Source organism: Thamnophis sirtalis, unplaced genomic scaffold (assembly GCF_051295495.1).
Source record: "Thamnophis sirtalis isolate CommonGarterSnake01/CBP01778 unplaced genomic scaffold, rThaSir2_p1.2 scaffold_4, whole genome shotgun sequence".
Taxonomy (NCBI): Eukaryota; Metazoa; Chordata; class Lepidosauria; order Squamata; family Natricidae; genus Thamnophis; species Thamnophis sirtalis.
Genome location: NW_028261384.1, coordinates 3,344,018 through 3,366,138, shown reverse-complemented (window position 1 = coordinate 3,366,138; position 22,121 = coordinate 3,344,018). Strand labels below are relative to the sequence as shown.

General features: G+C 47.0%; 1 protein-coding gene across 1 annotated transcript in view; it reads right to left on the bottom strand.

The window, feature by feature from the left end:
• The window catches only part of SETD2 (SET domain containing 2, histone lysine methyltransferase), a gene marked incomplete at its 3' end in the record, with an annotated part of 62,293 nt that overhangs the window by 6,466 nt on the left and 33,706 nt on the right, over positions 1 to 22,121 (bottom strand). The window contains 3 exon segments of the mRNA XM_087712375.1: positions 11,065 to 11,202; positions 14,342 to 14,992; positions 17,698 to 17,826. Coding sequence (XP_087568501.1) covers positions 11,065 to 11,202; positions 14,342 to 14,992; positions 17,698 to 17,826 — 918 coding nt within the window.

The window sequence follows — 22,121 nt, the reverse complement described above, 5'->3', positions numbered from 1 at the left end:
TGAAGTATTATTTCTGTAAGGCTTTTGAGTGAGTTTGAGTGGTCAAATACCTTTTCTAAACAAATACATAAACTAGTGTGTGTGTATGTTATTAAACAAAATAATTAATGTTTCCATCCCGATATTACCTTCCCTAATATACCAACTGCAATGCTGCTTTCAAATACAGGTAGTCCTCGTCTTACAACCATTCACTTAGTGACCGAAGCGACAACAATCCTGAATAAAGGGACTTAAGATCCTTTTTCACACTTACGACTGTTGCAGCATCCCCAGTCACCCGATCCAAGTTCAGACGCTTGGCAACTGACTCACATTTATGACGGTCGCAGTCTGTCCCCTTTTGTGACCTTCCGACAAGCAAGAGTCAATGGGGAAGCCGGATTCACTTAACAACCTTGTGACTAAGTGAACAACTGAAGTGATTCACTTAACAACCGTGGCAAAAAAGGTTGTAAAATGGGGAAATGTCACTTAACCACTTGCCTAACAACGGCCATTTTGGCCTCAATTGTGGCCGTACTTTGAGGACTACTGGTAGTAGTTAAATCTGTTAGTCCTGCTTAAAAATTATTACAAGCTAGGATAGAAAATACAAATACCGTATTTTTCGGAGTATAAGACGCACCTTTTTCCCTCAAAAAAGAGGCTGAAAATCTGGGTGCGTCTTATACACCGAATACAGCATTTTTCTGTCTTCCGAAGCCCGCCCCCTTACGGAGTGCATACCCTTACGGAGGCTTTCAGAGAGCTCCTGGGGGCTGGGGAGGGCAGAAATGAACAAAAAATGGGCCGTTTTTGCCCGCCCCCAGGAGCACTCTATAACCCTCCATAAAGCTATGCATGCAATTTTTTGACAAAAACCGGGCCTGTTTTCGTGAAAAATGGGCCCTTTTTGGGAGGTTTGCAGAGTGCAACCCCCCCCTCCTTTCAGAAAGCTCTTTCGTTAGAGTGATTACTGTGCCAGCAGAAACAAGTCTTAGGTGCTGCAGGCTGTCAGCAATTTCCTTCTCCAGCACATGGATAAATACACCTGGAAATATCTACCTACCTACCTACCTACCGTCTCTGTCTCTCCCTACCTACCTACCGTGTTCCCCCCAAAATACAACCTGTCCTGAAACTAAGGCCATGGCACATTTTTCGGGTGGGCAAAAATATAAGCACCCCCTGAAAATAAGCCCCCTGGACAATCCCCCCCCCCTCCAGCCAGGCAGAGCACCACTCGCCGACCTAGCAGTATCCCGAAGGCACCAAGCCGCGGGAACGAGATGGGGGGGCAAAGGCGCTCGCATTGCTTGGCGCCTTCAGGATACCGCTAGGTTGGTCAGATGGTTGTATGCTCTGGAAGTACGCACTGCCAGCAGCCAGCCCACAACCATAGAGGGTACTCCCAGAGCGGCAACTGCCGGAACTGCCTACCTCTGTGCTTTGGAAGCTGCAGAAAAAGCCATGCGGTGGCGGCAGCAGCGGAGATGCCCTGGCTCTGCAGGTAGAGTTAGGCAAGGGCATCGTGAGCCTGGGAGTCACGCAAGCAGGGAGCAGAAAAGCCACTTGTGCAACCCCCCTCTCCAGACATTCACTGACCTAGGGGCATTCCGAAGGCGCTGAGCCGTGGGAGCGGCAAAGAGGAGCTCCTGCGGCTTGGTGATAACCCTAGGTTAGTGAATGGCGCTGTGCCCGGCTCAAAAGGGGGGTTGCCGGGTGACTGATCGTGAGCGTCATCACCTCAAGGCTGCTGTGTTACTGCTGCAACAGCGCAACACAGCTGTTTGACCCTGAGGCTGTGCCCGGCTCTTTGGGAGCCCACGCAAGAGAGCAGCTTCCCAGCAACCCAAAACAACAAGCCCTCCCCTGATAATAAGGCCCAAGGTATATTTTGTGGGTCAAAAGAAAATAAGACCCTGTCTTATTTTCGGGGAAACACGGTACCTACCTACTCACTCACTCTCCCTACCTACTGTATTTCTTTTTCTCTCTCTCTCTCCCTCTATCTAGATACCTATCTTCTGTATTTCTCTCTATCCCTCTACCTACCTATCTACTCACTGTCTCCTTATCTACTGTATTTCTCTCTCTCCTCTCCCTACTCTCTCTCCCTACTCACTGTATTCCTCTCTCTTTCTATCCCTCTACCTATCTACTCACTCTCTCCCTATCTACTGTATTTATCTCTCACTCCGTCTACCTACCTACTCACTCTCTCCCTACCTACTGTATTTATCTCTCACTCCGTCTACCTACCTACTCACTCTCTCCCTATCTACTGTATTTATCTCTCACTCCGTCTACCTATCTACTCACTCTCTCCCTATCTACTGTATTTATCTCTCACTCCGTCTACCTATCTACTCACTCTCTCCCTATCTACTGTATTTATCTCTCACTCCGTCTACCTACCTACTCACTCTCTCCCTACCTACTGTATTTATCTCTCACTCCGTCTACCTACCTACTCACTCTCTCCCTATCTACTGTATTTATCTCTCACTCCGTCTACCTACCTACTCACTCTCTCCCTATCTACTGTATTTATCTCTCACTCCGTCTACCTATCTACTCACTCTCTCCCTATCTACTGTATTTATCTCTCACTCCGTCTACCTACCTACTCACTCTCTCCCTACCTACTGTATTTCTCTCTCTCTCCTCTCCCTACTCACTGTATTCCTCTCTCTTTCTATCCCTCTACCTATCTACCTACATACTCTCTCTCTCTCCCTACCTACTGTATTTCTCTCTATGCATCTACCTACCTATCTACTCACTCTCTCATACATACTGTATTTCTCTCTCTATCCCTCTACCTACATACTGTATTTCTCTCTCTATCCCTCTACCTACCTACCTACCTACCTACCTACCTACCTACCTACTCACTCTCCCGACCTACTGTATTTCTCTCTCTCCTCTCCCTACTCTCTCCCCTACTCACTGTATTTCCCCCCTCTCTCCCTCCCTACCTACTCTCTCCCTACCTATTGTATTTCTCTCTATCCCTCTCCCTACCTACCTACACACACTCTCCATACCTACTGTATTTCTCACTCTCTATTCCTCTATCTACCTACCTACTCTCTCTCCCTATCTACCTACTGTATTTCTCTCTCTATCCCTCTCACTACCTACCTACTCCCTCCCTCCCTATCTACTGTATTTCTCTCTCTCTTCTCTCCCTACTCTCTCTCCCTACTCACTGTATTCCTCTCTCTTTCTATCCCTCTACCTATCTACCTACATTCTCTCTCCCTACTAACCTACTGTATTTCTCTCTATCCCTCTACCTACCTATCTACTCACTCTCTCCCTATCTACTGTATTTCTCTCTCTCCTCTCCCTACTCTCTCTCTCTCCCAACTCACTGTATTCCTCTCTCTTTCTATCCCTCTACCTACCTATCTATTCACTCTCTCCCTCCCTACTGTATTTCTCTCTCGCTCCGTCTACCTACCTACTCCCTCCCTTCCTATATTTCTATCCCTCTACCTACCTATCTACTCACTCTACTGTATTTCTCTCCTCTCCCTACTCTCTCTCCCTACTCACTGTATTCCTTTCTCTTTCTATCCCTCTACCTATCTACCTACATACTCTCTCCTCTCCCTACCTACCTACTGTATTTCTCTCTATCCCTCTACCTATCTACTCACTCTCTCCCTATCTACTATATTTCTCTCTCTCTCCTCTCCCTCCTCTCTCTCTCTCTCTACTCACTGTATTCCTCTCTTTCTATCCCTCTACCTACCTATCTACTCACTCTCTCCTTATTTACTGTAATTCTCTCTATCCCTCTACCTACCTATCTACTCACTGTCTCCCTATCTACTGTATTTCTCTCTCCTCTCCCTACTCTCTCTCCCAACTCACTGTATTCCTCTCTCTTTCTATCCCTCTACCTACCTACCACTCACTGTCTCCCTACCTACTGTATTTCTCTCTCGCTCCGTCTATCTACCTACCTACTCACTCTCTCCCTACCTACTGTATTTCTCTCTATCCCTCTACGTACCTATCTACTCACTCTCTCCCTATACTGTATTTCTCTCTCTCCTCTCCCTACTCTCTCTCTCCCTATTCACTGTATTCCTCTCTTTGTATCCCTCTATCTATCTACCTACATACTCTCTCTCTCTCCCTACCTACCTACTGTATTTCTCTCTATCCCTCTACCTATCTACTCACTCTCTCCCTATCTACTGTATTTCTCTCCCTCCTCTCTCTCTCCCTACTCACTGTATTCCTCTCTCTTTCTATCCCTCTACCTACCTATCTACTCACTCTCTCCCTACCTACTGTATTTCTCTCTCGTTCTGTCTACCTACCTACCTACTCACTCTCTCCCTACCCACTGTATTTCTATCTCTCTATCTACCTATCTACTCACTCTCTCCCTATCTACTGTATTTCTCTCTCTGTCCTCTCCCTACTCTCTCTTCCTACTCACTGTATTCCTCTCTTTCTATCCCTCTACCTACCTACCTACTCTCTCTCTCCCTACCTACCAACTGTATTTCTCTCTATCCCTCTACCTACCTATCTACTCACTCTCTCCCTACCTACTGTATTTCTCTCGCTCCGTCTACCTACTACTCTCTCTCCCTACCTACATACTGTATTTCTCTCTATCCCTCTACCTATCTAGCTACCTACTCACTCTCCCTACCTACTGTATTTCTCTCTCTACTCTCTCTACTCTCTCCCTACTGTATTTCCCCCTCTCTCCCCCTCCCTCCCTACTCTCTCCCTACCTATCTATTGTATTTCTCTCTATCCTTCTGCCTACCTACACACTCTCTCCCTACCTACTGTATTTTCCTCTCTACCTACATATTCTCTCTTTCCCTACCTACTGTATTTCTCTCTCTCTATTCCTCTATCTACCTACCTACCTACTCTCTCTCCCTACCTACCTACTGTATTTCTCTCTCTCTCTATCCCACTCCCTACCTACCTACTCACTCTCTCTCCCTACCTATCTCCTGTATTTCTCTCTCTCCCTCTCTCTCCCTCTATCTACCTACTCACTCTCTCCCTACCTATTGTATTTCTCTCTCTCCCTCTATCTACCTACATACTCTCTCTCCCTCTATCTACCTGCATACTCTCTCTCTCCCTACCGTATTTCTCTCTCTCTTTCTATTCCTCTATCTACCTACCTACCTACTCACTCTCCCTCCCTACCTACTGTATTTCTCTCTCTCTCTCTCTATCCCTCTCCCTCCCTACCTACTTTTTTTAAAAAAATGCCTCTTCAAAATCTTGGTGCAACTTATATTCTGAAAAATACGGTATTATAATTAATAATTAATATGAATCGGTTCCTCAAGATCCGGTGGAGATTATGGTTAGTTGCATAAAAGTATGAACACCGGGGATCCCTAAATAATCAATTCCTTCTGTCCTCATGGAAGGGCCAACTAACATTTTTCCTCCCTTCCATGGAGACAGATGGAAAGGTTTTTAACCAAGTTTACTAAGTGTGAAAAGTAAAAAAGAAATTCCCAGACATGTAAGAGATTCCAAAGAAAGACTTTGCGAGCAAAACTCTTGTCACGCAGCCAAATGGAGTGGGGGGAAAAACAAAACTTCCCACGGTTTATGAGAACAATTTTGGAAAAAGGACAAAAATAAATAAATTCCCCAACCTTTTACTGTTCCCTTGCATTAAAAAAAAAGATGATGTGAAGAGAGCACAAAACGTCCCTTTGCTTTCATCCTTTTCTCTTTCTCTCAGTGTGTGCATTGGGTGTGGTTTCAGACTGCAAGTAGTTATCGAGTTAGCACTGTAATGGAGTCTGCCCATTGTGGGAGATGTGGGGGTTGTAAAAAGTTTTTCTCTTTCTTTCTTTCTTTCTTTCTTTCTCTTTTTTTCTTTCTTTCTTTCCTTCCTTTCTTTCTTCTTTTCCTTTCCTTCCTTTTTTCCTATCCTTCCTTTCTCTCCCTCCCTCCTTCCATCCATATCACCGGGGAGCAGCTCCATTTTCTGATTCCATTTGTGAGAGTTGTTAAGAGAACACCATGGTCATTAAGTGAACCCATGGCTTGCTCTCGAGCCAATTTTGCCAAAACTCAGAAAATAGCAGCCAGATAGTTTTTGACAAAACTATCATAAGGCAGTAGTCATATATGGCCATGGGATGCTGCAAACAGCCCAGGTATCAAGCATCTGAAATGTGACCCACATGAGCATGGTAGGTTTATGTGTGCACAACTGTTGGAACTTCAAATCTGGGATGTAAGTAACTCTACCCCCGCCTCCCCACGCAGGTTGGTCATTAAGTGAACCACTTGTTCACAATGGGCCAGTTTTGCCCAAAAACGCAAATAAAATGTCACTCTTCTGCAAAAACATCTTAAAATTTGGTGACATGACTGTGATAAACTAGAAATGGCCATAAACATAGAATCGGTTGCCAAGCACCCGACCAATGGTCATGTAAGAAGAGGAAAAGAATAGATTTGGAAAGGACCTTGGAGGTCTTCTAGTCCAACCTCTTGCCTAGACAGTAAACTCTATACCATTTCAGACAAATGGCTGTCCAATCTCTTCTTTAAAACCTCCAGTGTTGGAGTATTCACAACTTCTGGAGGCAATTTCTGTTCCACTGATTAATTGTTTCAAATGTCAGGAAATTTCTCCTTAGTTTTAGGTTGCTTCTCTCCTTGATTAGTTTCCACCCATTGCTTCTTGTCCTGCCCTCAGGGGCCTTGGAGAATAGTTTGACTCCCTCTTCTTTGTGGCAACCCCTGAGATATTGGAAGGCTGATATCATGTCTCCCCTGGTCCTTTTTTCTATTAAACTAGACATGCCCAGTTCCTGCAGCCATTCTTCATATGTTTTAGCCTCCAGTCCCCTAATCCTCTTTGTTGCTCTTCTCTGCACTCTTTCTAGAGTCTCCACATCTTTTCTACATCGTGGCGACCAAAACTGAATGCAGTGTTCCAAGTGTTGGCCTTACCATGGCCTTGTAAAGTGCTATTAACCCTTCACTTGAATGGCCACTGGGACTTCAGACGTAAGTGACCTCCCAGGTAAAGTCTATCAGAACTTGACAGGTAGGTAAGCAATTGGTTTTAAGTCAAGGACTGCCTGGATTGGTAGCATAAAGCCAGATGTTGGATTTTTCTATTTTTGTTTTTCTTTTGGTTCAGGTTTCAACAGATTCAGTGAGAAGCAGAGAGCAGGAATCAGTTCAGCTCAGTCACCCAAAATGCGAAAGAAGGGATACGGGCAGTCCTCGACTTTTGGCCACAACAGAGCCCAAAATTTCTGCTGCTAAGTGAGACAGTGGTTTTGACACATTTTACGACCCTTCTTACCACAGTTGTTAAGTGAACCACAGCATTTGTGAAGTTAGTCACACAATTGCTAAGGGAAGCCGGCTTCCCCATTGAAGGGAACGACCAGGGAATCTGCCTCGCCTTGTCAGAAGGTGGCAAAAGGGGATTTGGTGACACCCTTCCCCCTGGGACGCTGCAGCCATCATAATAAATATGAATCAGTTGCCATGTGTTTGAATTTTGATCACGGGACCATTCCAACCATCGTAAATATGAGTCAATTGCCACCGCAACAGTTGCAAGTGTGAAAAACTCTTTCTAGCAATGTGGTAACTTCAAACAGTCACTTAAATGAACTGTTATAAGTCGAGGGCTACTTGTAATTCCCTTTTTATGCCATTGTTCTGAGGCTTCCCAAGAGCATGAAGCAAAAATCCCTTTTATGACTGTGAATTCTGCTCCTTCCCATCCAGCGAAATCTTTCAAGGGAGGATTTACGGTTCCAGACCTTATCTGGCTTGGAGAGCTGCCAGGCCGATCTCTGCAGAACTTGGCCAGGAGCCTCTGAGAGCCACGAACCGATGAAGGGAACTAATTGTCTCCTGCAAACTCCACTCCCCTTTCGCTCCTCTTTTATGTCCTCTGGGAGGGGCCATTCACCATCCACCTGTGGCCTTACTCCCAAGTCGACCCCTGTTCTTTAGCTGTTCCCTTCGTCTGGCCACTCTGCACATGCACACACTGGGAACAGGCTCCAGCTGTTCCTCTGCCTCACTGCTGTCTTGACTCCGTAGGCAGCTGAGAACTGCCAGACGGCCTCGGCTCCATATCTGCCTCCGACACAGAGCCTTCCCCAGACTCAAAGACTGGCCCAGGTTCCTACCCAACCTCCCCGCTGTCCGAATCTGCTGCCAGCCCTGTTGACCGCTGGTGGGCCACAACAGCCACCCTGAACTATTTCTTGTTGGGCAACAGGATGGACCCTATACATTTACCCTTGATGCCATCAAGAAAGAGCATCAGTAATTAGGGTTCCCCCCTGTAACTTCTGTTCTGGGGCGACAGTATCTGCACCCTAAGAATAAAGATCATCCTTGACTTACCACCATTCATTTAGTGACCGCCTGAAGTTATGACGGCACACACACACAAACATGGGATTTATGCTTTCTCCTCTCACTTATGACCCCTCCATCATAGGACCAAAATTCAGGTACTGGGAAACTGGTATATATTTATGATGGTTCAAGCGTCCTTGGGGTCAAGTGACTCCCTTCTGCGACCGTCCCAGCCAGCTTCCAACAAGGAAAGTCAAGGGGGGAGGGGGAGGAGCCTGATTTGCTTAAAGACCATGTGATTCACTTAATAACTGCAGAGATTCCCATAACCATTGTGGCACAAAAGAGTATAAAATCGGCCCCAACTTGCTTAACAAGTGTTTGCTTAGCCACAGAAATTCTACTCTCAATTGCAGCAGTAATAGCAATATAGCAATAGCAGTAGACTTATATACCGCTTCATAGGCCTTTCAGGCCTCTCTAAGCGGTTTACAGAGAGTCAGCATATTGCCCCCAACAATCTGGGTCCTCATTTTACCCACCTCGGAAGTAAGTCGAGGACCACCTATTATCTATATAAACTTCCAATTATGGGGAAAATGCTAAAAGTTTAGAGGTTTTAATACGTCTTGAAATTGAAAAATGGTCCACATTTTTTCCACTAGCAGAGTTAAGGTCTTAATCATGAGACCGTATACCTGCACGCTGCAGAGAAATTTAATTGTGACATGGGCGTCTTCCAATATGGAAGGTTACATATCTGGTGCTTACTAAGGATAAATCTTAAGGCATGCTGGCTGAGGGATTATGGGAGCTGAATCCTTCCCCTCTAGGAGCAGGTTGTTCTAAGCTTCCCAAGAGCACGAAGCAAACTCTTGGTCCTGACAAAAAATCTTTTTATTAATTGACTGTGAATTCTGCTCCTTCCCATCCAGCAAAGTCTTTCAAGGGAGGATTTACGGTCACAGACCTCATCTGGCTTGGAGAGCTGCCAGGCCGATATCTGCAAAACTTAGCCAGGAGTCTCGGAGAGTCACAAACCAATTAAGCGAACTAACTGTCTCCTGCAAACTCCACTCCCCTTTCGCTCCTCTTTTATTTCCTCTGGGAGGGGCCATTCACCATCCACCTGTAGCCTTACTCCCAAGTCAACCCCTGCTCCTTAGCTGTTTCCTTCATCTGGCAACTCTGCGCATGCGTACACTGGGAACAGGCTCCAGCTGTTCTTCTGCCTCCCTGATGTCGGACTCCGAAGGCAGCTGAGAATTGTCAGACGGCCCTGGCCTCCTCTCTGCCTCCGACACAGAGCCCTCCTCAGAGCCTTCCCCAGACTCCAGGACTGGCCCATATTCCCCCCCAACCTGCCCACTGTCCGAATCTGTTGCCAGCTCTGCTGGTGGGCCACAACACATGCCGGCTAGGGGATTCTGGGAACTGAAGGCCATCACTCTTAAAGCTTGCTGATTGGGGGGATTATGGGAGGGCAAGTCCTCCCCTCTTAAGGTACACCGGCTGGGAAATTCTGGGAGTTGAAGTCCTCCCCTCTTAAGGCATGCTGGCTGGGGGATTATGGGAGTTGAAGCCCACTCCTCTAGAAGGATGCCAGCTGGGGGATTATGGGAGTTAAAGTCCTCCCCTCTTAAAGCATGCCGGATATGGGATTATAGGAAGTCAACAGACCTTAAATTTCCTGAGATTGAGAAGCAGTGCTCAAGGCATCTGCCTAGAAACTGGGAGTTCTAGACTTGCCTTATCCACAAAACCAATGAGGGGTGATCTTGGGCCAGTTCACTCACCTCAGCCCGAGGAAGCAGACAATAGTCAACCCCTTGTCAAATGCCCTCTACCTCCACCTCCACGGAAACTGTCCACCACTGACTCACAAGTCGCAGCCACAAAATAAACCCAAGACAAACAGCATGAAACTAGCCTGGAGATAATGACTAAAGGATGCTCAGCTGATCTACATTTAACTAGAGGCTTGTGGGTAATGGAAGCAAATATTTATGGAGGACCTACTGGCTCTTGGGCTTCGGGATGGTGGGACGGCTGGTGGTGAAGAATTTCCAACCTGGATGATGTTCAAGGCAAGACATCATGTTCGGTTTTGCCGAATTTGGAGAGGTGGGCAGCACTGGAACCATTACTCACCCTCCCGTAAAGACGCCGGGCGCTTTCCTGCAGGGCTAACTTCGTCCGTCTTTATGCAAGACTTACCTGTCAATCATTCGTCCCCAGTTCCGGCTCTTGGCGCGAGCCCACGGAAACAAAGGCAATGACGGTTCGTTAGCGCAACAACGGTGTCCGTTTTCAGCACGGGGAGAGCCATGCCCCTTTTCCCATCATGGGCGGGGGGGGAAAGGGTGCATAAAACCCGTGCTGAAAACGTACAGGGGTTTCATTATCGGGTCTGTGTGTGTGTGTGTTGTGCCGGTTTGCAAGGTGGATTCTATGTCGGATATGGACCCTGGCTTGGGTTCGAGGCCTTCCCGCCAGCGAAGCCCTCGACACGCCAAGGCCAGGGCGACAGGTGTGTGCAAAGAAGTGCGCGTGGTGTGTAAAATAAAACGAATAGCTCACACGATCCGGCTCTCCTGCCAGGAATAAGGGGGTGGTTCCCCGAGCGTCGTTGCCGGACGCCCCCAAATTTACGTCAGCCTCAAAGAGTTTAGCCACCTCTGTGCTTTTCATTTTTCCGACCTGAATTCAGCCTATCCCTCATACATCACGCAGCTTGCCAGCCATCTCGCTGGGACATTTTGTCTCTTCCACGGGTTTTTCCATTCTTCGGGAGGACGGAGTTGAAAATGGGAGCTGTGGGCCAGCTGGGGACGTTAAGGAGCTCCGTGCTGCCCTGAGAAGCTGCATGGAAATGGTTGCAATTACTACGAGGGGCTCAGGGTGAAGAGGTCGAGGGGGGTTTGGGGTGGAGGACGCAGCTTTCAAGTCCCACCCGCCCACACGAGGAGGCTTCCGAGGGACGGCTTGGAAGGGTATGACCGACACGTTGCTTCCAAGACCCTCGGACTCAACACCCTCTGGTCCCCGAAACTTGGAAATTTCTTTTTTTATTTTTATTTTTTGTTTTCTCCTTGAAAACGTTTCGCTTCTCACCCAAGAAGATTCTTCAGTTCTTTGATAAGAAGCAAAAGGTTTGCAAGAAAAAAGAAAGTCCAGTTGTCTTTTTGGGAAGAAAAGCACCTTTGGGGACAACCCAGGACCTCCTGGACGATGATGGAGAGACGCTCCATACACAACTCCACCCGTTGTTGTTGTTTTTCCATTGCCGTTGTGGCTTTGAACAGTCACTAAATGAACGGTCGCAAATTGAGGACTACCTATATCCTAGCTTTTCATCTGGGCTGGAAGGGACCTTGGAGGTCTTCTAGTCCGACCTCCTGGCCAAAGCAGGAGTCCTTATACCAGCAATTCATTTTCCCCAGGAAAAACTGCGACTGTTGTGTAGGGCTGTGAGGGTGCGTAAGTGCGCACGCACAAACGTAAACAAAAACAAAAACAACAACAAAAAGGCGTTGCCCTTCATTTAAAAGCTACCTACACAGGCCGGACAAGGACAGTGAAATGCCCAGGTCTGCCTCGTGTCATTCAGGATGAGTGGCTGTCCAATGTTTTAGAACATGGAATCAAGGACTGGAAAGGGACCTTGGAGGCCATCTAGTCCAACCCCCTGCTCGAGCAGGAGTCCCTATCTTACTGCAGGCAAACGCCCGCCCATTCTCCACAATTTCTGGAGGCGAGCTGATTTAATTGATTAATAGTTCTCGCTGTTGGGAAACTGCTCTAATTCTAGGTTGGATTTCTCTTGAACGATCTCACATCAAACTCTTGGAAACGTCAGACAGAAGCAGCTAACTCTTAATGCCATGGCAACGGGTAGGAGAAACCTGAGATCTGCCCGCCCGTGGGAACATGAGAGATTTCGGATACATGGCTGGCAATGCATGGAGATCCTGCAACTGGAGATCTCGTTCATCCATATATCCAAAATCAGCCCTTAAAAACCTTTCTGAGTGCAGCTACGTGATCACCAAAAGGGCTAGGTGGATTTAGCTTTCATGCCTGAAATGGTAACCTTGGGTAGAGAATGATTCCAGAGCTGGCCAAAATTAGAGCCAAGAGCCAGAGGTAGCCCGAAAAGGAAACGGAAAAAAAAAAGGGGATCTTAGCAAATATATATATATATGTATTTTTCTCTCCTTGACTTCATGCCGAACTTAAATTCTGTCAATTCTCAAGCTTCAACATCATTAAACTGCTTTTAGAATTTTTTTTTTCAGATCTAGCTCCCCCCCCCCCCCAATCTTCCTGGCCTAGCTCTCAGGGTGTAGACTGACGCATCAAAATCTGGGACACGAACTAAACACGCATGGGCGACTGTTAGGCGCACACAAAGCCCTTCTAGTTCGACAAACGGTACTTTAAGCAGCGAGGTTTTCTCCCTAAGGCACTTAATGTCAGAAAGCAGCCTGTCACAAACTCACAATAATTTCTACTTCAATCAGAGCTACAGGGGAGCCCTGAATACAGAATAACCAATAAGGAATAGTGAATTACACCAAGATGTCATCCCCTCTTCACTTACTACATAGAGCAGCATTGCTCAACCTTTAAGAGGGCTTTAACTGCCAGAATTCCCAATAAATCGACTCATCTTAAAAGCATAGCTGCCTGGGGGATTCTGGGAATTAAAAGTCCTCCTCTCTTAAAGCATAGCTGGCTGGGGGATTCTGGGGTTTGAAGTCCAACCCTTCTTAAACTTGTCAAAGGTTTAGAATTACTGCTGTGGAGATTTGTAACTTCTGAAAAATAATAATTGAAAGACAGGATCCAATCTCCCTACGTATTTATCTCTGCTTCTATAGGACGGTTTTTCCCTTTGTTGGTCTTTCAAGAACTCCGTTTCTTTCCTGTGCTAAGTTACTAACAACTCAGTAACAATAACATCGCCTGGGGAAGCCGAACCTTTCTAAACTATTTTCTATTCTTGAAAATGCAGAACAGGTTTCTAAAGCCTTTCAAATGCTTTGCAGGAGACTGTGTTCAATGTCCCAGGGAGAAGAATTTGATCACATGAGTGATAAAATTCACTTTGCAGGTAGTCCTCGACTTACGACCATAAAGGAGCCCAACACTTCTGTCGCAAAGCCTGGCCATCGTTAAGTGAGCTTTTGCCCCATTTTACGACCTCTCTGGCTATGGCTGTTGAGTGAATCAATGCGGTTGTTAAGTTAGTCACATGGCTGTTAAGTGAATCTGGCTTCCTGCTTGTCAGAAGGTTGCAAAAAGGGATTACATAACCCTCCCCAGGACACTGCGACCGTCATAAATATGAGGCAGTGGCCAACCTTCTGAATTTTGATCGGGCAGCCCTGGGGAGGCTGCAAAGGTAAGCGTGGAAAACGGCCCTGAGTCACTTTTTTTCCAGTGCCGTTGTAACTTTGAACTGTCGCTAAATGAATGGCCGTAAGTCGAGGAATGCCTGCACTGGTCAGAAAATCCACAGCTGCTTTGGCATTTTTTTAAAAAAAATCCACTTTGTAGGAGAATGGGCTTCCATTCTGTTGGAAATCAACCCGCTGGAAGTCCAGTTTACTCAAATTTGAATTATTGATTTCACTAATTAAGCTGTTATCAATTAATTATACTATGCAGGGCCCCCCTGTCGAGAGAGGGTCTGACTTTTCATTTCTGCTCTACGGCTGAGCCAAATGGGAGCTTTCTGTGGTATAAAATCACACAGCAAAAAAAAAATAAAACGGGTCAAAATGGGAAGTAGACATGCTGGCCATCATTAAACCTCCAAGCACATCTAAGACTTAAGTTCATCCCATTCCGTTACTCCTTCCTTCCTTCCTTCCTTCCTTCTCCTCTCGAAAGGGAACTTGCACGTGAGAACGTGACCAAGCAAACGAACAAACAAATAGGCTTTAAAAAAAAAAAAATCTTTCAAGACCAACTTTAACCAAAGAATCCAACTTACTTTGAGTTCTTTCCAGCCGTCCAGAAGTTTAGTAGCCAAGTCGCTGAGATCCATCAACTTGTCAGTCGGTTCTTGGCTCCTCTCGCTCTCCACATCGGAGACGCCCTCCTCTTCGTCTTGGGAAGGGGTTTCGGCAGCCACGGGGTCCTCCAGCTTGGGGGTGTGGGTCTCCTTGCTCTCCCCCTCGGGCTCCGCCTCCTGGTCGGCCGCAGCGGGAGCCTTGGCGGTGTCCATCGAGGCCTCCGTGGTGGCTTCCTTGCTGGCTTCCTGCTCCGGGGGCTGCTCGTCCGCCGCTTCGGCCGGCAGGTCGTCGGGAGGGTCGAGGTCCTCCTTGTTCTCCTTCAGCTCCATCTCGCTGGCCGTGTCCGAGAGGGCGCTGTCCATGCTGTTCTCGCTGATGATCTTCAGCCTCCGCAAGGCCACCTTCTTCGGGGTGTCCATCTCGGCCTCCAGGACAGGCTTGCAGGACGGGTCGGGCGTGTTGAGGGGCGTGTGAGCGCGGGACGTGTTCTCGCTGGAATAGCCGTCTCCTTCGCTCAGCTGCGGGATGGCGGATTTGGTCCGGGCCCAACGCTGGATGATGGGAAGGATTTTGCTCTCTTCCAGCATGTTCTTGTTAGGGATGGGCAGGAGCTCCAACGTCTTGATGATCTGTTCAGCGGACACAAGACGAGGGCGGTCAGTTCTCCATTAACCAGACTTGGGTTATGGATCAATTGTTCTGACACAAGAAAATATCTGTAGCTCAGGGTTCAACAGCGGGGTGCTTGGTGGTCTCTCAGCCTGGTGGCACTGATGCAGTCATCTAGTTTGGTAAGGAAATGTCTGCAAGGAAACGACCCAGCTGAGAGAGCACCAAGGACCCCACAGTCCTTCCTTTCTTCCCTCCCTCCTTTCGTTCCTTCCCTTCTTCTTTCTGCCTTTCCTTTTCCTTCCTTCCTTCCTTCCTTCCTTCTAGGACTGATGCTGCTCCCTAGTTGGGTCCTGACCACCTAGCTCAGAGAGCACTTCCACTATTCTAGATATTGGCCACCCACTCTAGAAGGTTCATCAGAAGACCAAACACCTGCTCCTTCCGACAGAGGAACAAGAGACATGTCTACATCAGCAAAGAGGGTTTAGAACATGCCAGAGAACGTAAAAGGAGTGGCAGTGCATCATAGGTTCAGTGTTCTCCCTTCCGCTGCCCAGAAAAACAAATCTCACCACTCACGTTTTCTGGCAATTACAAAATCCACCACCGATCTTCTAGAGGAAAGATCTCCAACCTCGTCAACTTTTTAAGATTTGTGAACTTCCAACTCCCAGAACTCCCCTTAAGTATGCTGCTTGCTTGGGGAATTCTGTGAACTGAAGCTGCCCTGTCAACTCTGAATTGAAGCTGGCTGAAGCTATCTTGTGCTGCTCCACAGTTGCCACAGACTACCGGGGGAGGACGAAGGGAAAATAGCTAGAGCTCCTCAAGGACAAAATAAAGGCCAGGTCATCCCAACAGGTGGCAGGAGGAGGAGCAAAAGGGATGGGGGAGCCCACCAACTGCTTTGACTGAACAATGTGACCTGTGAAACCTGGGGAGGGAAATCTTTGCTCTTTTAATTACACGGGAGCCACGGGGAAACATTCAGAGTTGATTTTCACTGGCTGTGCCGATATGTGCCCCATAAACATGGTTCTGACGAATGTTCCTGCCATGTGGTTCTGATTTCTTTGGATGTGTTACTCAGAACCCTCCTCTTAAAAGCATGCTGACTTGAGGATTCTGGGAGTTGGGGGGGGGCATCCCTCTCAAAGCATAGCTGGCTAGGAAATTCTGGGAGTTGAAGCCCCTCTCAAAGCACGCTCCCTGGGGAATTCTGGGACTTGAAGTCCACCTATTTTAAAGCCTTCTGCCTGGGGAATTCTGGGACTTGAAGCCCACCCCTCTTAAAGTATGCTCCCTGGGGAACTCTGGGAGTGGACCCCTCTTAAAGAATAATGGCTGGGGGATTCTGGGAATTGGCCCTCCCCTTTTAAAGAACGCTCCCTGGGGAATGCTGGGAGTTGTTGTGCACCTATTTTAATGCCTTCTGGCTGGGGAATTCTGAGACTTGTAGTCCACTCAAGGTTGGAAACGAAGCATATAATTGATTCCCAATTCTCAAAATCTGGAAATAATCTGCTTTAGTGCCCAGTTATTCCCATATAATTTGTGATGTTGTTTGAAATTAATGTATGGAAGCCAAACCAGGAAATGCCTTCTGCAGTTTGTATGCATATAAAACCTTAAAATGAAGGCCTCTCATTTGAGAATAATTTTCAGCTTGAGGCTACTTATGTGTCAAATCCAACTGTTTTTCTGCTTTCAAACTGGCAATGTGCCCTCAGAGGGAGATTTAAAAATGGCATCCGGTTTATGCAAAGGGTTCTGCAGTGTTTCCCCCCCCCCACACCGCCCTTCCTTAAAAAGGAAGTTGTTGACCAACTTCCTTTGCTGATCAGCAACATAATTGTGAGCAAAGAAAACAATGCTCAGATGGAACAAGTGATGATGCCACGGGGGGAAATAGGAAAGGGATTCGTGCCCAAGCTGAGGAAAGCTTCTTCTCTCCACTGGGCCTCTTCAGTTAGCACTGATGACGTTACTCAGCTCGGTCATGATGAAGGCATTTTCCCCCCCCCTTTTCCTCCTCCTCTGCATAACACTCCCCCCTCCCATCTAGCACTGATGATGTTCCCTAGTTTGGTTATGAAACGTCTGCAAGAAAATTACTCAGCTCAGAGAGCATCAAAGACCCCATAGTCCTTTCTCCTCCTCCTTCCCTCTGCAAACCCCCTTCCCTTCTAACACTGATGACGATCCCTAGTTGGCTCACGCAACGTCTGTAAGGAAACCTAGCTCAGAGAGCACCACAGGATCCCACGGTCCTCGTCCTCCTCCTCTTCCACCCTTTCTCCTTCTCCTCTCCACTTGCAAACTCCCTTCTAGTCAGAGGTGGCATTCAGCTGGTAGTGGAAATTTTGGGCCCACCCCGCCCAGCCTCTATCCCGTCCTATTTAGGCACGTTTTCAAGCTGTGTGCATGCATGCAAGCCGCGTGCACGATCGAAGCACATGCGCGGAAGGACGAGCCCATGCATGGCCGGGGCACGTGTGAGCATTGCAAGCGCTCGCATTGGAGCACCGGTAGGGAAAGTAAGTGAGTCCCACCCCTGCTTTTAGCCCCCGGTCGTGTTCCCCAGTTGGGCCATGCGTATAAGGAAGCCCCCCCCCCCCCCCCCCCCAAGCTCAGAGACTACTCAGGTCTCTCCTCTTCGGCTCATTGGTTCATCTCAACGGGTGCCCTTCCAGGCGCAACCACGTCAACTCCAGCCACGGACCTCCAGCTGCAGCTTCAAACTGTTGGCTGTGTTTCCTCTGCTGTCCCCAAGTTCCGCCATCCAGATCCAGAGGAGGGACAGGCCGTGGCACTCCAGGAAGGACTTCAGGCAGGCCTGAGAATGGGTGTTCTTCAAAGGGAAATAAATAAAAGGGAAGGGAAGGAGAAGTTGACCAAACCGTTTCGGAACCTCGAGTTAAAAAAAAAAAAAGATGAGATCACGTGGATCAGCCAGGTCAGATTTATCATTTTTAAGGCCCAGCCAGATGTGGATGTGTGTGTGTATTTATCTCTCTCTCCTGCTGACCCAGTTTCTCAACCGATCTGTAGCACTGATGTTGGTCCCTCGGTGGATTGATCTTCTCAGAGAGGGTAAGGGCAGGGTGGCCCTCTCACGTTCTCGTTCTGTACTACACAACGGAGGTATGTGTGATGGAGCCACTACAGGACAACTTACAAGAGTTCGTTTAGTGACGGTTCAAAGTTACAACGGCACTGAAAAGTGTGACTTAGGACCATTTGACTTACAACTGTTGGGGCAACCCCCAGCCACGTAATCAAAGTTCAGAAACCTGGCCACTGGTTCGTACTTACGACTGCAGTGTCCTGAGCACACGCGATCCCCTTTTGGGACCTTCTGACTAGCAAAGTCAATGGGGAAGATGGATTCACTTAACAACCATGTTCTATAATTGCAGTGAGTCTTTTAAAAATGCTAATTAATGACCTTAATCAGTTACATTGATCCTTCCAGTGGCAGGCCATGTTTAGTGTATTCCTTTCAATGTATATTCCCCACTGTGTGCTTGCTTACTCTCTTATAATCCCTTTCTCTCCAATGAATGCAAATACAGGGAGTCCTCAACTTACAAGCGCTTGTTTAGTGATTGTTGAAAGTTAACAAGTTGCGAAAAATGACTTATGATATAACCTTTCACATTTATGACTGTGGCAGCATCCCCATAGCCGTGTGATCAAGATTCAGACACTTGATAACTGACTAATGGTTATGACGGTTGCAATCTCCCAGGGGTCACACATGATCTCCTTTTGTGATCTTCTGACTAGCAAAGTCAACAGGGAAGGCGGATTCACTTAACAACCATGTTCCTAATGTAACAACTGTAGGCATTCACTATGGCAAGAAAAGCTGTAACATGGGACAAAATTCACTTAACAAATGCCTCGCTTAATTACAGAAATTTTGGGCTCAATTTTAGTTGTAAATCAAGAACCATGTATATAGAATCCAATCAAATTGGTTCTACTTGGAGTATAGAATCAAATCCAAATAGAAACTCGGCTTGTCCTCCAGAAACAGTTTTTGAAGTTGCCAACCAAGCTATGTTCTCCTGGGACATATATCGCAGGGGTCTCCAAATGGGGCAACTTTAAGACATGGCCGATTGTGGAATTCTGACTGTTGGAAGTCCACATGTCTTAAAGTTGCCCCATTTGGAGAGCCCTGTTCTATCAGACATTACCACCAAAAGAAACCTATGTTTGATTTAGATGGGAGGAATGTCCAGCTTAACTCAAGATGTAACTCAGCTTGAATGCAATGTGTGTTTGGGCAGTTCAAGGGTGAAGTGGAAACCAACCACTTCTTCACATAGACCATTGCTGTTAAGTGAACACGGTAACCATGATTTGTTCGCCCAAGTTCAAGAACCAGTGTGCTATATAGGAACTGGACGGAGGAGAGTTTCAGTTCACTTCTGAAGAGGGCAATGCATTGGATGAAGGTCAAAAGAGAGTCAGATCAGGAGGAATTTAGGTATTTTTAAGTCAGTGACCCATCTGCTTGACTGGAGGGGAATTTTAACCTTCAGGATCAGGTGTGGTGGCTGTCCTTCAATCCTGCATTGCCAGGGCTCCGGCATGGTGCAAGAACCTTTCATTAGCTTATTTTATTTCATTTAGAACCCCATAAGAAAAAAGATTTAATGACCAAGTTATTAAAATATATACTGTATTTTTCGGAGTATAAGACGCACCAAGATAGCAATAGCAATAGCAATAGCAGTAGACTTATATACCGCTTTCATAGGCCTTTCAGGCCTCTCTAAGCGGTTTACAGAGAGTCAGCATATTGCCCCCAACAATCTGGGTCCTCATTTCACCCACCTCGGAAGGATGGAAGGCTGAGTCAACCCTGAGCCGGTGAGATTTGAACCGCTGACCTGCTGATCTAGCAGTAGCCTGCAGTGCTGCATTTAACCACTGCGCCACCTTGGCTCATTTTGAATTTGATTTTGAAGAGGCAAATTTTAAGAAAGTTTTTGCACTCTGCAGATCTCCCAAAAAACGGCCTGTTTTTTTGTGAAAATGGGCCCATTCCCCCCCCCCCCCAAAAAAGGGCATGAATAGCCTTTAGGAGGCTTGTAGAGTGTTGTGGAGGGTGGAGGGACCTGAAAACAAGCAAAAATTGGCCTGTTTTTCGCTCATTTCTGCACTCCCCAGCCCCCAGGAGCACTCTGGAAGTCTCCTAAAGGCTCTGCACAGCCCTTTTGGTGAGGGGGGGGTGTTTCTGGAGGCCAAAAATGCTGTATTCAGTATATAAGGCACACCCAGACTTTCACCCTCCTTTTTTGAGGGAAAAAGGTGTGTCTTATACTCCAAAAAATACGGTAGTCTAGTTCTCTGCCTTGGGTAGAGACGGGTTGTGGCTACGACCGGGGAAAAAAAGCCACTTTGCGACCAGTGCTGATGGTTATGACCATCACTCCATCTGTCATGTGTTTTGCCATTAGAGTTAGTTAGCAGGCATTTTCCTCTTCACAATCCAGAGTGGGAACGTTACCTAAAGAATGTATTTTCCTGAGCTGTTTTATAGTTGCAGTGAGTCTCTAAAAATGCTATCCAGGTAGTTGACAAGGTCAGTTCCCCCTGACCTTAATTAGTTACATCGATCCTTCCAGTGTCTGGCCATGTTTAGCGTATTCCTTTCAATGTGTATTCCCCGCTGTGTGCGTGGTTACTCTCTTATAAACCCTTTCTCTCCAATGAATGCAAATACAGAGAGTCCTCAACTTATAAGCGTTTGTTTAGCGACTGTTCAAAGTCACAACGGTTGTGAAAAAAAGGAGCTTATGATCATCTTTCACACTTAGGTCTGTTGCAGCATCCCAATAGCCAAGTGACCAAAACTCAGACGCTTTGACAACTGATTCCTATTAGTGGCGGTTACCGCGCCACATGATCCGCTTTTGAGACCTTCTGACAAGCAAAGTCAATGGGGTGGCATTTAACAACTGTGTTACTAACTTAACGGCAGTGATTTGCTTAACAACTGTAACAAGAAAGGTCGTAAAATAGGGCTAAAACTCACTTAAATGTCTCACTTAGCAACAGAAATGTTGGGCTCAAATCGTGGTCTTAAGTCAAGGACTACCTCTACACATTTCAATCATCTTCTTGCTTTTAAGGTGTTAAGAGGGCTGTTAAGATTTGTCCTTCTACCCCACTTTTGTGAAAACTCTGAAAAACGCTCCCTGCCACTTGAGCCTTTAGGGTCACGACCTTCCATCGCTGCAGATGACAGGGAAGTTGAAGAAAAAATTGTAATTTTTAGCAATAGCAATTAGACTTATCTACCGCTTCATAGGGCTTTCAGCCCTCTCTAAGCGGTTTACAGAGTCAGCCTCTTGCCGCCAACAATCTGGGTCCTCATTTTACCCACCTCGGAAGGATGGAAGGCTGAGTCAACCTTGAGCCGGTGAGATTAGAACCGCCGAACTGCAGCTTAGCAGTCAGCTGAAGTAGCCTGCAGTGCTGCACTCTAACCACTGCGCCACCTCGGCTCTCTTTCAAAATCTCTTTTGATTTTCACTTATCGATCGCTTCCTTTAATGACCAAGCTGCTGAAACCAAGGGCAATCCTTTAACGAGGACTTCCTGCAAGTTCTTCAGAAACCAGCAGGACCATCTCCGACGTTAAGCAACACAGAACTACGGGCATTGCTTGCTCGCTCACTGACGGCAACTGGGATTGGTCACTAAAGGGAGGCATGCTGTTAAGTGAAACGCGACGTTGCTGCAAACGAATTACAGTAACAGTAACGGTGCTCATGATGCAGACATCGCACGATTGCAATTTGAAAATTCCTGCTAGATCGCCGAGGGGTCGTATTACTTGTCGGAATCTGGCAGGGGAAATCGCAAAACAATGGTCGCGGGGTGACGGGACGATGTGACCATCGTAAACATGTGCTAACCGGCCAAATGGCAACCGCGTGACTGCAGAGACACTCTGACGGCAGCAAGTCCAAAGACCAGGCACGAAACTCATTCTGCAGTGATGTCATAATTTCGAACGGTCGTTGAATGATGAAGTTGGTAAGCAAAGACTACCAACACAGATAAATGTCTTTATTTCTTCTAAGAACGAAAAGGCCAGCTAGAAATGTGATTAAGGGCTGCTTG